This window comes from Calypte anna, chromosome 4B (genome assembly GCF_003957555.1).
Source record: "Calypte anna isolate BGI_N300 chromosome 4B, bCalAnn1_v1.p, whole genome shotgun sequence".
Lineage (NCBI taxonomy): Eukaryota > Metazoa > Chordata > Aves > Apodiformes > Trochilidae > Calypte > Calypte anna.
The window spans coordinates 9076792-9093193 of NC_044249.1; the positions used below are offsets into that span (position 1 = coordinate 9076792).

The 16402-nt window shown below is 42.9% G+C and overlaps 2 protein-coding genes across 3 annotated transcripts in view; one reads left to right on the forward strand and one right to left on the reverse strand.

Annotated features, from left to right (window-relative positions):
* LRBA (LPS responsive beige-like anchor protein) overlaps nucleotides 1-2913 on the reverse strand; it is a 387071-nt gene extending 384158 nt beyond the window's left edge. For both annotated transcript variants that reach the window (XM_008500801.2, XM_030450868.1), the window contains exon 1: nucleotides 2625-2913. In XM_008500801.2, the coding sequence (XP_008499023.2) occupies nucleotides 2625-2843 (219 nt within the window). In that variant the 5' untranslated portion in view covers nucleotides 2844-2913. The remainder of the gene's footprint in view (nucleotides 1-2624) is intronic.
* Nucleotides 2842-15748, forward strand: LOC115598355 (serine/arginine repetitive matrix protein 1-like). The gene is made up of 5 exons (XM_030450885.1): nucleotides 2842-2859; nucleotides 2904-3291; nucleotides 4559-4751; nucleotides 6901-7022; nucleotides 15524-15748. Exons 1-4 carry the CDS (start codon nucleotides 2842-2844, stop codon nucleotides 6908-6910), a joined length of 609 nt encoding a protein of 202 aa, XP_030306745.1. The 3' UTR covers nucleotides 6911-7022; nucleotides 15524-15748.
* Nucleotides 15749-16402: the final 654 nt, after the last annotated feature.

Consider the following 16402-nt stretch of genomic DNA (forward strand, 5'->3'; position numbering starts at 1 on the left):
CTGCTTTCAAAGTACAAAAAGGGAGTTAGCTGATTTCTGCTAACACTGCTGAGGTAGTGCAGTCAGGAGACACCAAAGGGAATGAAACCTAATAGGAGAGGACACGTCAGGCTTAACCCCATTAGTAACAACAGATCACAGTATGATTTTTCATCCCCCCAACTGAACCTATGCACATATGAGTAAACTCACTCCAAAAGCCATTGGGAAACAATCTAACATGAAAGCCATGGCTAGGAGTCACTTTTTCATACAAAAGTTCCATCTTTTCTGCACAGAAAAGCAAGCATGCCACTGCTAACCAACACTTCACATGCCTTAAATTCTGATCTGTGTGATTTCAGAGGTATTAATCAACAAAACAAAGAGGTCACAGCTAACAACTGAACAGAAGCAGAACTAAATGACTGATGAGTATTGCTTTATAGGGAGACCTCACATCACAGGGAGCTATATTAAAAAGTAGCTTCACTCTTCTGCTTGCGTTTTTTATAAATAAAACAGAAGACAGATGCTTTCTGTAACACAAAGCTATGAGTCTGTTGGCTCATTTGATTGTTAAGCACTCCAGTTTTAATAAAATCACAGCACACTGAGACAACTTCTCACTCCAAATTAGTCACCAGTAGCTGGCCTGTTTTCCCAGGACTCAGAGAATGCAAGGGACCTACTTTATATATGTATATATATATATTGCCCACAATCTTTTATGCTGTTCTCATTTAATTCAAGTAAGACATCCTCAGTACCAAATTTTTGTTCTTTCATGACAGCTGCTTTTCATCAACCAACTACTTCTGTTCTGATAATAACCTGGCTCCCAAGCATGAACTTTAGCCTCCCACACAGTAGGCAGGTGTTCTGGAATGGTGAAGGAAGTCTTCTCAGAGAGGTCAGGGATGTTTTTTCACTTGCAGAAAACAGGAAAACAGTTTCAAAAATTTTCAGAGCCAGAAACTCTCCCCTAGTTCTACCTGGGAAGTGAAGATTGAGGTGAATGCAATCCACAGGTCAAATTTCCAGGCCTCTTAAATCTAAAATTACGGTTTCTCTGAATCTAGCTGAATTTTTCATACCTCTTTTATTCAAAACAAATCAAAAAAGGAATTCCTGGACCGAGGAACTTTTACACTTTTAATTATTCTGTTGAGCCTCTTTCCACTGCTGCTGTAAAATACACCTCCAGTACACTACTCAAAAGACCTCGCTAGAAACCAAGTAAAATTCAACAGTCCCATCAATGGTTTCCCCTAACACAAACGTCCTAAATTGTAAACTGTTTATCAGAATTTCCTTTTGAACCTCATGTCCATATTTCTGAGCAACAGGTTTTGTCAGGGACAATTTTCAAGCAGAGTCTAAGTAATTTGTATGACTTTTGCATACTTGAGGCATCCAAGAAACCCCTGATCTGCACTTCATTTTTGCCAGTACTGCAGTTCCTCTGTACTGAGACTTTCATCCATGCAGTTGGACGTTTCAAGCACTACATCTGACAATACAAAAATATTGCAATAATAAACGTTTATCGTTACCCAAGAGGTAACATCAAAATCCAGTTAACAGACACAGTACACACACATAGTAACCATGAAAACTTGGAAGTAGCAAAGAATACTGCTAACAAAACACCTGGAATGCAAATACCATCTTAACAACACTGTCTTTTGCATCAACTTGCCTTGCTAGTGAGCTTTGTACTATTACATGCTCTCACTTCCTGGTTTGTCAGAAACCACGCTGTTTTAAAGCCAAAGGTGCTCACTAAACGGAAGGAGGAGGAACAATGAGTATTTTTAAAGATGTTTTGAGACCTCTGATAATAGCAGAGTGTTTCTATAAACCTGCAGGAAGTTTTTTTCCTAATGATTGGTCTCCTTCAGCAGGCAAACATTAACCACCAGTCTAATCGTTGTTCAATGTGCATGGTGAAGGTACAGGGTAGGTACTGTATTTACAGCCTCAACAGGAACAGCTGCATCCTCAGTTTTTAGTGAGATCTGCTATGAAGACGTAAATACATCCATACTGTATTCAAAAAAACAGCAGCTGACTAAAAATTTCATTAAGAAGAAAAGGACACTGAAACCACCTTCTAACTCTTCCCAGTAAGCCAAGTAAAGCATGTGAATTGCTCCCACCCCCTGTAGACAGGAAGTTCTGCCCACTTCCAAAGCAAAAAGGGAGGTAAACATCTCATTGAAAAGTTGTTTTGGCTAGAAACAACAATGTTTGTGTTTTGAAGACAGTCTAAGTTACTTAATCAAACATTTAACTTTCATGTTGTGTATACCTGTTGAATGTTTAAATATAACAATACGCTTCTCTGTTCTAAATAAAGCAACAACTTCTCTAAGCCAGACTATAGAGGATGCTGATATGTTATGATGATATGTTTCAAGTTTAAATGTATACAGAGAGAATCATGTATTTTATTTTCAGCTTTTGACATACTGAAGCAAAAAGAACCTAGCTTAAAACTAGTATGGTTAAAAGTGCAGACATGTTAAAAAAAACACTGATAGAAATACAACATCAAAAAGCATGAGATTCTTCTGCAGGCGTATGTTGTTGGTTTGTTTTTTCCCCCCCCCCTCTCATACCCCAAAAGACTACCAACTTACCAGATTAAACACAGTGTCGACTATGTCTCTGTTGGACACTTCGCCAACTTCCACCAGCCCTGTCAGCACCGCAAATTTCATCCTTATCCCTCGGATGGGGAGTCCTGGATTCAAAGGCTGCACCACACTTCCCCCTTCAGCAGCTTTTCCTTCTTTTCCCGCTCCTCCTTCTCCATCATCACCTGTTGGCTGAACAACTTGTTTGCCTTCACTCGCCATGGCGAGTTCACTTCAGGTTACGACTTGAAACGCCAGCGGCACGCTCGGCGCTCCGGGAAGAACGAGCGACCCAGGCTCCCGGGAAGGCAACCGGCGACCCGCTTCTTCCTCCCGGAGGCTCCGGCTCCTGAGGGAAACCGCGTCCGGCGGGGGCGGGCGGGCGGGGGAGAGGCAGCCGGGCAGGCAGAGAGGACGCGCCCTCGGAGTCCCAGCTCTCCCCTCAGCAGGAGGCGTCTGTCAGCAGCTCGCTGCCCTCGGGCAGGTATTTACAGCCCTGAAGGACAACCCGACATATTTTTCAGGTCGCGGAGCCCCACAACCCGAGGGTCCCCACCTCCGGCCAGCTGCCCCCGCCCCGCACCGGGCAGGCGGCATCGGTCGCCGCAGGAGCGCTCACGGCTCTCCCCACCGCGGAAGCGCCCGCCGCCCCCCCAAGCCCCGCCGCACGGTGAGACCCGTCGAGAGGGCTTTTCTGTTTTAATTTTTTTTTTTAATGGCATACGCTCCTCCTTCCCGCCCGGCTCCTTATGTGCCGCGCCTCCGGCTCCTGCCCTCGTACCGCCGCCGCGGACAGGTGCAGCCACCCCGCCGCTCAGCAACTTCGCACTCACCGCTCTCTGCCCGGCGCCGCCGCGGAGGGGGCGAGGGCTGCCCCGGCGCCCGGCTCGCTGCCCGGGAGGCGGCTGCGCTGCTCTGTCCCGCTCGCGAGGCTGCGGAGGGAGGGCCGCGGAGCGCCGTCCGCCCCTCTCTCCTGAAGGCGCCTGAAGTTTCCGCCTTGTGCCGCTTCACGCCGCCGCCTCGGTCAGCCCCATCGCTTCCTGCCGACGCTGCCGCTCTCTGCCGCCATGACAGCGCGCAGCCCCCGGAGCGCCGCCGGGCGAGGAGCCCTGCGCCTGCGCGGCCCCGCGCGGGAGGGGCGGGAGGAGGCGGTGGCCACGCGGGGAGGGAGCTGCGGGCTCGCGCACGCCCAGGTGCGCCAGGTGAGGGAAGCGCGCGGGGGGAGGAGGGGGAAGCGGGAGAGACCCGAACCTGGCCGAACCGAACCCTGCCCTGCCCTGCGCCCACCTGAGCGCTTCGGCCCCGCCGCTCCTTAACACTCCCACCCCCTGCGGTAGCGCCTTGGGGTGAGGCTGCACCTGAGTGCTTGGCAGGACCCGGCTGGTCCGAACGCTGCGGTTCAACCTTCCCCCAGCTTTATGGCTCTGTTCGGTAACTTTGAGGTCTACCGCTCCTGAAGCGATTTTTCTGCTGCTGGGCGGGGTGGGGTTGTTGTTGTTTTGTGTTTGTTTTTTTTTTAATAATAACTGGCGTTCAGGGCGCCAAACCGGAGGAAACCGCAAGCGGGCGGTAAGGAAGGTAGCGCCTCCGCAGGGAGGGGCAGAGGACGCCTGAAGCCTCCCGGCTCCAGCCCCTGCCGCGCCGGGGAGAGTGGGGCAGCCGCCCACCCCATCTCACCCCACCCCATCTCACCCCACCCCTCGCCTCTCCTCTCCTCTCTCCCCGGTGCGTAGCCATCCTGGGGGGGTGGGAGAGTTACTTTCCCACCCTAACTTCCAGCCTGGGGGGGTGGGTGTCCTTTCTCCCCCTCCAGTTGCTACTGCCTGAGGAGCGCAGGAGGAGGCAAATATAGGTCCTGAGAGACCCCCGCCCAGATCTGACCAGCTGAGGCAAAGGGGGTGCAAGAGGAGGGAGGAAAACTCCCTTTCTTCCTCTAGGTTACAAGGGCTTTGAGAAGCCAACGCCGGTTGTTTCGGGATGGCGTCCAAGGCAACTCAAAGCCCCTCCCTTCCCCTGCCGCTCCGTCCCGCTTCTGCTTCACCTGACGGGAAGGCGAACGCCGAGCAAATCGCAGCCTCCAGTGGGTTGGATGTACGCTACGAAAGAAGGAGGGTCCCGGGTTTTTTTAACGTGGGTACCAGTCACAGGTGTAGTAAATGGACCTGCCACTGCATGCATATGTTTGCATACATAAATTGTTTGCTCCATACCCCATTGGTAGCGTCCGTGTGAAACTGTGAGTCCTGCTTCCTGGTAGCAGTGAAGCATGAGAATTTGTGCCCTTTCTGTGCGTCCTTTTGAGGTGACTGGAGCTACAAATATGCCTGTACACTATGTCAGATGCAGGGAATTTTTTTGTGTGACCTTTTAAGTTACATGACTTTTTAAACCTGTGTATCCAGTATTTGGTATTAAAGAATTGAGGGTCTGCTCCCCCAGACTCTTCATTCAAGAAGTCTTCATCTCTGCACTTTCACAAGACTTCTTGTGTTGATAAGGATTATACACATTTGTAAGGACTGCAGGACCTTTTACCTGCTGTTTAACAGACTGGCATTTATATGAGCTCTGTTAACACAATACCACAGCAACATGACAGCATCAAGGATTTCCAAATGAAGAATCAATTTAGGAATATGGGTGTAAGTTACAGATAGAAAAATATGTGTACATTTTAATGCATCACAAATGTGCTTGACATTCTCTGTAGTATAAAAAGCTTTCATTTATTTAATGCTATGCAAGGAAAGGGAATAAATCTTTACATCAGGAACATTTTTTATGTCTTGAAATCTGACTCTAGTGCAATTCCAAAGAGCCCAACAAGTGTTTTTCATGGGAAATAATTGCACCTTATTCTTGATATAGCATCATGATTTTAGAACAAATATTTTCATGTATGCATCCTTGAATGTTTATGTTTACACAAAACAATGTTTTATGTTTACACAAAAAAGTACAAATAAAATCAAACCCCAGTTTTTCTGGAAAGCAGCTTTCTGAAGTGACATGCAATGTTCCTGATAAGCATGCTAAAGAAAATTGTGATTATTAAATGTTACTCTAACTGCATATATTACTAAATAGTATTTTAACTTGTCTTTGGCCTGATTTGGGAAGGCCATAGTTTATGTGTTGGTATCAGATTTCCTGTGTTTTATTGACAAAAAGACACTCTGGAATGTTTTCTAAGATAATGCTTGCTCCATTCCCTTTCTACATTATTTCTTACATTGTTACATTTATCTACATAATGTATGTGAAAAACTGAATATTTCAGAGCTGCTTTCCTGTTTGAATTTCCAAGTCCTTAGAAAGGAGTAAGCTCTCTTTTCCCCCCGTTCCCTTAGTTACATAGTCACATTATTAGGAAGAGATGGTAATCTCTAATTCAAGTAGCAAACATCTGCAGTTTGTTCCTTGGAATTAGAAATGTTTAGAACTGTAATGCTGACACATTCAGCCTCCATGAAGCTACAGTGAACTTGTGTGGTTATGCACACAGTGTGTAAGCTGCCAGCAGCCCTACACACCTACTGGCACTGCAGTCCTCTTTCTGTGCCACTCAAGCTCTTCAGCCAAACCTGGCTTTGTGATTTAAAAGGCAACAATTTAATGCAGAGTCCAAAAGAAGCAAAAGACCTAGAAATAGCTCCATACGAGAGTTTTGAGAGGGATTATGAGAGGTTTGCTGTGTCAAACTCTAGTATGATCTCAGAGAATGTTTTGAAATCCCCAGCAAATTGCTTCTCACAGAAGCAGGATTAAGATCTGTGAAATAAATGCCATTTGGAGCCTTTGCTGTATCACAGAAAGGAATGAGCAACAAAAACTTGAGATATCATTATGGGACCAGCTCACTGTTGGTATGTATTCTGTTAGAACAGAGCTGAAAGACTCAAAGCATAGTTACATCTACAGAGATTAGAAATGCTCCTGCAATGAACACATAAGCTACATAATCTCCCTCTGGCTTTTACTATTTCTCTGAGTCACAACAATGAAGTAAAGCCAGAAGAGAACAGACAAATCTGGGGATTTTGACCAAGTCATTGTTTCCCAGAGACTGCACAGGATCTGGCAACTACATGAAAAAGGGGAAAGAGGGGAGGCAGGATGAGACTGTCTCTCAGGAATTCATGTTGTTTGTTTTTCTTGGGTTTATATATTTTGGGTTCTATGATAATGTTGGCTCACCTGAAACTTGTATACCTGCTAAGTAATTAACTTTCATTCTGTCTCACATATTTTTTGTTATATAATTTTCTTTTCTATGTAGCTCCTCCTGATGAGATGCTTGCATAGGATTCAGATACCGGAGGCTCTGCTGGAGAAAATTTCATGAGTCTGTGTGTAGGAACATGAGCAGGACAAGGAAGAGGATGTGATCTTCATGTTTTGGTAGGAAGGAAAGGGACTGTAAGACAACAGTGATGTGAATGAAACAGAAAACAGAGGAGCAGAAAGAGAAAGAGATGGGTACTAAAAGATTGTTGTAACAGAAACAGGGATCAATGGCAGGGAGATGTACAGGAGGATGTCCACACAGAGCAATAAAGAATCAAGGGAATCGGTGGTTTAGGAACAGAATGAAACCAACAAAAGATTTAGAAGGCTGCAGCATTTACCGACCTCTTTCAAACTGCAGTATCTTTCATTAGAATGCTATAAAATAATATTTCTTGATACACAGCTATTATGCATTTACTTTAATAAATCAAAGTGATCAAGGGTTGTCTGAATAGATTAACTGTGGTTACTTTGCAGACCAGGGCACTCAAATGTACTACTGTACAAGTCAGCCAGGTGCTGGAAGACAGTCTCTTACAGTTACGTACTGTAAGATTACACTGTGGAAGTCAGTATTTCCTGAAGATACCAATCTTTTGCATAATCCCATCTACATTATCCCCCACATGGGGATACCACTAAATTTATGAAACCAGCAATCCAGCACTGATCCAGTTACTCCAGTTAGCACCAAACAAAATTAAAAAAAGAAAATCTCCACCTCAAAATGCTCTGAACATCTACCTGAAGCTGGGGAAAACAGGAGCTCCAGAGAAAATCTGGAATCTAGAAGCCAGGGCTGGATGTGGAATTCGTTTGTGGTCAAATTTTGACTGAAGTTAGGAAATTAATTACTCAATTGCTAATTAAGCAAAGGTATATTTAAACATCTGCATGTCATTAGGTCCACCTTGGTCTGGCAACACTTGGCCAGATAGTAACATGTGGATAAGGAGTGCTACTGACATTATAGCAATCAATCTGCTGTAAATGCCAATATGGAACACAAAGCTGGTCACAGCTATTACAGAGATGAGTTCTTCACATGAAATTTATTTTCTTCATAGTAATTGTGGGACAAGTCAATTGACTTGTGACTTAATAGGATGTCAAATTATCACCCAAAATTGTTGATTATCATACTACCAGTATGATAGACCACTGCATCTCTGCAGCTGCCAGCCACCTACTCACCTACAAGTAGGTTTGTCAATGAGGATTATCCACCCTTATGGAAACTATTGATTTGCATATATACAGCTCAATGTAATTAAACTTCTGATATGCTATTGTAGCTTTTTTTTTCTTTTTTAAATAAGTCAGCAGTACACTAGCACTTGGAAAGCTTGCTGAGATTCTGAGCCAGGCTTTGATTCACTGCAGCCAGCCACATTGTCCTGACTGTGTATCCAGAACTATCTTTCACTATAGTGCTCTAAACAGAGGTGTATGTACTCAAGGAATGTTTCACTGCACTGGTACTACAATCCTAATACAAGCAAAAAGTATTTTCTTCAAAACTTAGTCTCATGTTCCTCATAAATCCTAAATTCACACCAAAGTCTTTAAAATAAAACATTCCTGGAAGACTTCGATTTCCAAATTCATGTCTGGAAGGCTGGAGAGAGATTCTGTTGTTCTAACCAAGGATTTGATTAGGATGAAGCTGTACACTTCGAATCAGTGAATCAGAGAAAGAGGAAAACAAGAGTAGAGGGTTAGTAATGCACAGCTAATTTTCCTTAATTCTAGTCCAATTAGGAATGATAATTTTTCTTACAGTAGAATAAATGAGTTGGGAGAATGTTGCAGGGAAAAAAAAAACCTGCAGAGTTTTAATTATCTAATAGCTGAGTAGGCACTGGAAATCTTTAGACAGAGCTTCACAAATCATGGCACATGCCACTGGTGGCACACAGACCACTGCCAAGACAGAACCAAGAGCTGCCACAGCTGCAGTGGTGGCTTCCAACAGCCCCTGCAGCTCTTGCGCTTCTTCCTCTTTAGGCCTGGTCAGGGTCCCCAGAGCACACTACCAGGGTCTTTTTTTGGTACTTAACAAATCCTCTTTCAGTTAACGCTGTGTGTGATCCACTTCTAGGTACCTCATAGCTCTGAGGGAAGATTAACAAGGCTATCCCACATTCTACACTTCGATAATTCTGAGCTTGCCCAAGGTGAATTTTTGGTCTGAGTCTAGCTAATATTGCACTATAATACTTTTTTTCATTCTTAATTAAAACTCATCTTTTTTTTTTTAATCTATTTTTTTACTTAGCTTGCTAAATTCACCATTACAGGGTTCTCTTTGTCATAAAAAAGCTAACTTTCTTCTTCACATTTCCATTTCTTTGTTACATTCTTATGAGCTTGCAAATCTGTAAGCACTTTTCTCCATTTGTAGGCCAGTGCGGGGAGGTCAGGATGTTTATAAAGTCCTAGAATTAAAAAAAAAACACTTTTTGTATTTTAGTCTTGCTTATTGCCACTTAAGCATAATAACAATATCCATTCAGTTAAAAGTTTAGTTTCACTGGATATTGCTTTTTTTTTTTTTTTCAGTGAACCACTGCTAATCAGAAATGTATGAGCAATGCTTTCATAACTAAAAAATAGTAAAATAGTCTCATAAGTAAAATAAAATAAAAAATGGAGAGTGAACAACTTTCTGTTCTAACATGGCCATCTGTCATTTATAAAGACATCACTCCATTAACCTGTCCAATCAACCCCATTCTTTTTTCAAAGTTGGTTGAGTAAGTTTATGAGCAGACGTAGATGTTCTCTTGATTAAATCTGTTGTAAAACAGCCTCCCTGGTGTTCTGCTTTGTGTGCATTTACACATATAAAGGTAATTACAAATGCATCTCACTACTGTAAATTCCATGCTTGCCATGTTACAGTACATGACATTTTCATTTCCTCCTGGTGCAAATGAAATCTGATATTTTCTGTCCAAGCAATAATGACCAATTAGAATTTGTTATTATTAATGTTTGTCCTAAAGTGCTCCAAGTCATGAGGTGGTTTCCTCCTAGGCAGTTGAATTTATAATGTGGAAAAAAGGGGTCTGACATGTTGCTCTACCACCTTCAGCCATTCCCTCTCAAGCCTGGTTATTCCTCCAGCAAAGTGGGAGATCCCCAAGGAAAACCCACAATGTCGGGTAGAATATTACTGAGTTCAGGTTTAAAGTGCAGAGTTGAAGCAACTGATTCTCCTAAGCAGAAATATCTGGAGTTTGTCTCTGACCTTTCCTCCCCAATATTTTTCCTTTATTGCAGGGACCAGAGCTTTGCTCTCTTGCCAGAGTCTGTCAGTAAAGTTGCATCACTTCTGATGCAATGTCGTCAGCTACCTTGACTGATTTCTTCAGGACCTTCAGATTTTATCAGTAATGGGGAAACTACTATAAACCAACCCTTTGAAGAACTGCCCAAGGAATTAATTCAAATAACTGCTATATCTGGGAACCACAAAAGAAGGTCTCCTATATTATGCAGTCAGAGTTTATAATAGCTGAAATACTGAATATGTTTTAAATGTACTGTCACTTAGATAAACTCCAAATAGGTTGTATTTGAAAAAAAAAATGCCAGTTTCATCACTGCCAATTTCATGATCTATATAATCTTATTGCTCAATTTTTTCATTTAAAATAAAATAGGTGTCCTCAAATCCTGAGATGAGTAGATTTAGGATATGGAGAATTTTTTTGTAAAAACCGTTCAATGGCAATGAAAAGCACATTTCTTAGAGGAGTACTCAGTTTGAGAACCAACTGTCTCCATTGTATGTGAAATCTTCCCTCTAAATGTGAAATTATACTTCACATTCTATGTGGAATCTCCCTCTTTAGAGGTTGCTGGAGAGACAGGCAACACACAAATGCACAGTGAAGAAAGCAAGACAATTCTACATCATATGCAGGTGGAGTGAGGGTACAACGAAAGCAAGCAGTTGGACTTCTGTGGGGACACATCATCTGAGAGAAAGCAGGCAACAACTTTTGGGGTGCTCTGTTAGGAAGAAGGAAGTGGGATCTGCTCTATTCTCACTGAAATGCTGTGGAGGAATCAATTGGGGAGTATTAAAACTCAGGTAGTGGCCAACACATCTCCTGGCAGGTCTCATGGCATTAGAAATTCAAAGGCAGCCTAAAAATATTCAGGTAAAAAATGAATACCTATAACCTTGTCTCTAGCACAGAGACAGAAGGGCAAATTTCTTCCCCAGTCTGGCTGGCCCTTTCTTCCTCTTCCCTAGGTTCATAAGCAGAGTCACAGACATCAAGTGGCAACTGCTTCATCAGCTGTTTCTCCCCTAGATGAAAACTGATACTTTGAAAACCAGCAAGCTTATGCCCTCACAGACTGGAGGCAACTGATTAATACCACACAGCAACCAAAATTCTAATTCAGTGCTGGCAAATTTAAAAGCCGAGTGGCTTTGTACAGTCTCAGATCTCTTTTCCTGGCTTTTGCCTTACAATTTTTATTCCTTTTTTTTTTTTTTTCCTCCCCAAAACAAAGGGAGCTACTCATAGCAGTAGCAGATTTAAACCTCTGAACTTGATCTTGCCCAGGCAGCTAACAGATAGGATCTCAAGAGAGGGCAAAGGGCCACAGAGAGGTGGTCAGCCTCCTGAAAGCACAAGGACAATCCATCCTTAGGGCAGGGGAAAAAGAGTGAAATAGCAGGCAGCAAGACTGGCTGAACAGGAAACTCCTACCAGAGTTCAAATGTGAAGAGGAAGTGTGTATGAGGCTGGAAGAGGGGATGGGCTGTGCAATTGGAATAATAGAAGTATTGTGGATGTGCAGGGACCGTGTTCCAGTCTGTTACATCTTGCCCAGAGAGGCTGTGGAGTCCCTCACCTTGAAAATTTAAAACTTGAATGCATAAAACCCCTAAACAACTTGGATTTTTGAAACCAAACCTGCTTGGAGCAGGAAGCTGAAGCAGATGACCTCCTGAGGTCCTTTCCAACCTAAATTACTCAATGGCTCTGTAGTCTTTGTAGAATCAAGAGTCTTACAGGCCAGGCCAGCCCAGTTTGCTCAGGGCACTGTCCCCCTGAGTTCCTACTATCTCTACAGAAAGGCCACTTGCAATTTTAACTTAGACATATGAATTGATCCTAACTTAAACTTAATTCTTACGGCTTCATTTCTAGCAGTCTTTCTTTTCAAATTGTATGAAATTTTTGTACCACTATGTAGATTTCTCTCTTGGAGAGGGTGTTCATTTTCAAAGCAAAATTTGCATTGTTGTGAAGATTTTAAAGGCAGAATTAATTAACAGACAAATTTAAGGTAGGCTTTTTTTTTTCTAAATAAACACAGACCAGAGGCTACCTTTTGATTGTCTCTTTGTTTATAGGCAGTTTCTAGAAGTATAGTGCAATGTTTTGAAATGAGAAGTACTTCAGGATATTGTTTAAAAATTCTCATTTTGAACTTTTTTTTTCCCCTTTGCTTTTCTTTTAGTAGAACGGCAAGGGTATTTATCCATTTCAGAAGTATCTTTTTTAAAGTGAAGTTTAGAACTTAAAAGGATACAAAACTACAATAGATTTTATCATTCACTTGCATATTAGCACAGTTTGAATTTATAAATATTGCAAATTTGATTCTTGCTTAAAGAAAGGAGTAAAAATTGAATAAATACTTTAGGCTTTAGCTGTAGAATACACCATTAAGTACCCACTCACTTTTAGAGGCTCAAATGAGAGTGTCACAGGAGTGTGACTATCACTGAGTAGTGGATGTGGTATTATTCTAGTAATAAGCCAATTTTCTGCTCTTTTAAGAAGAATTTTCCACTATTATGACTGCCAGATTTCCTATGCCACTTACTCCCCTCAAATATTTTGGAGGCTTCCATCATCTGAATACAAGTTGTAACAGGGATCATTTGGCCATGGGATTAAGCATGTGCCAGTGCCTCTGACACTTTAGACAGGTGGTAGTCTGAAGATCACAATCTGAAAACCCTTATGTGAAGCGGGAGGAGCCCTTCTTGCTCCTAGGGCTGATCCTGAGGCCTCGGGGCTTAGCCCATTCCTGGACGATGTCCTAGGGCTGTTCCTGGGGCTCCGGGATCTACCCCTTCTTGCCTGCTCCTGGGGCTCCTCGAGCTGTGGGCTTCTCCATGCTCACTGAAGAGTGAGAGCTGTCTCTGTGGGTGTCAGCTGCTCTCTTATTGGCCCCCTGCTCCTGCACATGCTCAGGAGGGAGGCCAGACACAGGTGAACCCACACCCACTCATCAATAACTCAGGGCACCTGGTCCTGTCTCACTACATTTCCCCCCCTTTTTTTTTTTTTTTTTTTTTTACACAGACATTTACATAGACATTTACATATTTACATAGCACGATTTTTTATACACAAGAATACACTTACAGGATTTTTCTTCGGGCCCCGCGGGACACTCAACTAAGAGCATCGAGGAGGCGCCGAGAGGTTAGAGGATTTTTACACAAAAATATAACTTACAAGATTTAAACATATAACTTACATATAACATATAACTTATTTTACATATATTTTTAGGGAGAATTCTCAACCTTCTTTCTTTCAACCTTCTTTAAGGGGAATTAAGCATACCCATATATTCGCTCGATGTCAGCCCCTTTCTGGCAAAGTCTCCGCAAGCTGTCTGAGCACTCTTCACAAAGTCTCTGCAAATTGTCCCAGGCACTTGCCCTCTGTTCCGGGGTTTCTTTCCTCATGGGCCTCAGGATTTAACCCTTCCTCATGGGATTTCCCTCTGCTCAAGGGCTTAGCCTAGGCATATTTCACAAAGTCTCTGCAAGTTGCATCAGGCACTTTTCACAGAGTCTCTGCAAGTTGTTCTTCTAGTTATTATTCTCCCTCCTGTATCTGCTCTTCTGGCTTGGTTTCCCTCTGTTCCGGGGTTTCTTTCCTCATGGGCGTCGGGATTTAACCCTTCCTCATGGGATTTTCCCCTCTGCTCTGGGGTTTCCTGTCCAGAGAGCTTGTTGATCATACCTTACAGGGAGAACGTTCTTGCAGTTTCTGTGCCAGCTAGGTTTTCTGCAGGCTGCCCGCATTCTCCACCAGATGAAGCGGGAGGAGCCCTTCTTGCTCCTAGGGCTGATCCTGAGGCCTCGGGGCTTAGCCCATTCCTGGACGATGTCCTAGGGCTGTTCCTGGGGCTCCGGGATCTACCCCTTCTTGCCTGCTCCTGGGGCTCCTCGAGCTGTGGGCTTCTCCATGCTCACTGAAGAGTGAGAGCTGTCTCTGTGGGTGTCAGCTGCTCTCTTATTGGCCCCCTGCTCCTGCACATGCTCAGGAGGGAGGCCAGACACAGGTGAACCCACACCCACTCATCAATAACTCAGGGCACCTGGTCCTGTCTCACTACACTTATGTGACCAAATAACCATGTTTTCCACTTGCTAAATTCATTTAACTGGCCACATTGTAAAATGAGACTGCAAGCCATTCATGATCCTTGAGATGCAACATGTTACTCTTCAAATAATGCTGTACAATATTTATTCCTTGAAAGAAAAAATAAAACAAAATACCTTAATTACCTTGACTTTTCATATCCCTCTAGTACAACTGATGATTGACTAAATAGACATTCAGCCATTTGCCTTTCAGACAAAAGGCTTTTAAAGTCACATTTTCTTAATTTGAAGCAGGTGATAGATAAAATGCCTGAGGAAAGTCAGATTTTCCTGACAACTACAGCACAGTGGAAATCTTGTATAATGAAGTGTTAACTAAGTCATGCTTTTGCAGAATGAGTTAGTGTGATTCCACCACCAAGAGACTGTAAAAAAAAAAAAAAAAAAAAAAAAAAAAAATGGTGTCTCAGTAATTTCAGCATAAGATGTGCTGAGTTTGCAAGGAAAAAGGGTGAGGAGGTTTGTTTTGGGAATTTCTTCTCTCCCAATTTCAGATCCCCCAAAACTCCTCTTTCGGGCTTTTTACATCTGATGAATCATTAGTTGAAATAAATTATCACCAGGCAAATTGCATAATTAACTAAAGAGGTGTTGGCAGCAGAGGGAGAGAGACTTGAACCTGCACCATAGGCAAATTGGGTAGGAAATAACTGACAAAGAAAATGCTCAGTCACCTTACCTTGGCAAAATAATATTTTGTAGAAAAATCTGAGCTTTAAGAAAAGCATAATAAGATAAGAAGCTTGTATAAAAAATGCATGACATCCCAGTTTCAGGAAAATTCCCTAGTTAGAAAATTACCAGTTTTATGGATAAATTTTACACTGTTCTATGAAACAATATTTTAAAAATATCAGAGTTCAAAACCACAGATGAATAAAATCTTGTTCATCAAGTAGTTGTTTAGGGAAAAAAACCCCACCAGATTTTGTACAATGCTAATACTTTAGACAGAAATGACCTAGAATGGGTAAATCTGAATAATCCACTGAAGTGTAATTGAAAAGGTCAAAAGATTATGCAGTGCAGGCACTATCTGTCCCCCAAACCTGTTTAATTTGCATTAGTAAGATATTAAGAGGCAGAATATAACATCTGGTCTTTGTTCCCTACAGAGACCAGATTTAATTGTATTTACGCTGAGACACCATCCTTCTTGTCTCAACAGCTTTCTGCTCTTTGAAAACCTCCAGCCCTCAGAATCCTGGCTCTGCTCTTTTCTCCAATCCACTCTCCAAAGCAGCAAGAGATAGAATACTGATTTCCAAGAAGAGGGGGGGGCAGATATGGCTATTGGCAGCCCCCCCCTTCCCTACTCATCCCCCTGTGCTGGGGCAGGGGGAAAGCTGCAGCAGAAGTCTGACTACAGCAGGTGAGAGGGGCTGAAGTGCAGTGTGCTGCCCTGTTCTTATGAATGCTGGGAAGCAATCTAGGCTGGCAATAAGTTTTCCTTCATAATTGATGTTTTGCTGTAATGTTTTGCTACAGTGGGACTCAAACTTCTCACTGTATTTTCAGTTGAGGACCCCCAAAGGAAGGAAGCTGTTTGTTCAAGGAATGAGGAGAGCACAGAACCTCTCATGCCAATTAGGACTCTGAGAAAAATATGGTCAATGAGGCAAAAGGCTGCCTGCATGCAGGCTTCCATTGCCATGTAAATACTTAGGGCTAGCTAAATAATATAAATTTTAAGCAAAATCAAAAGCAGAACATTAAGTAGGCTGTAAGAATGCTATGAAGAAGCATGTACTCACCCAGAATGAACACTGCCTGGCAAAGCACTCAGACCCTGCCTAAATTACACCTGAACTATCAGCTAATGTTACCCCAAATGCTTAATCTGTTCCTTAATATCTGCTTGTTGTGGGCAAAAGATCTATACAGAACAAACCTAAGTATTTTTCCCAAATTAGAGTCCTTTATGTATATATTTAACTTAGGTGAATTTCCCATGGCCACCAGGTTCCCTGCTTGCTGTGCTGAGAGAGCTGGCTTTGCTTTTTTGCTCTGCAATTAATTTCTGTAGATTTACCTTGTCTGTAAGATT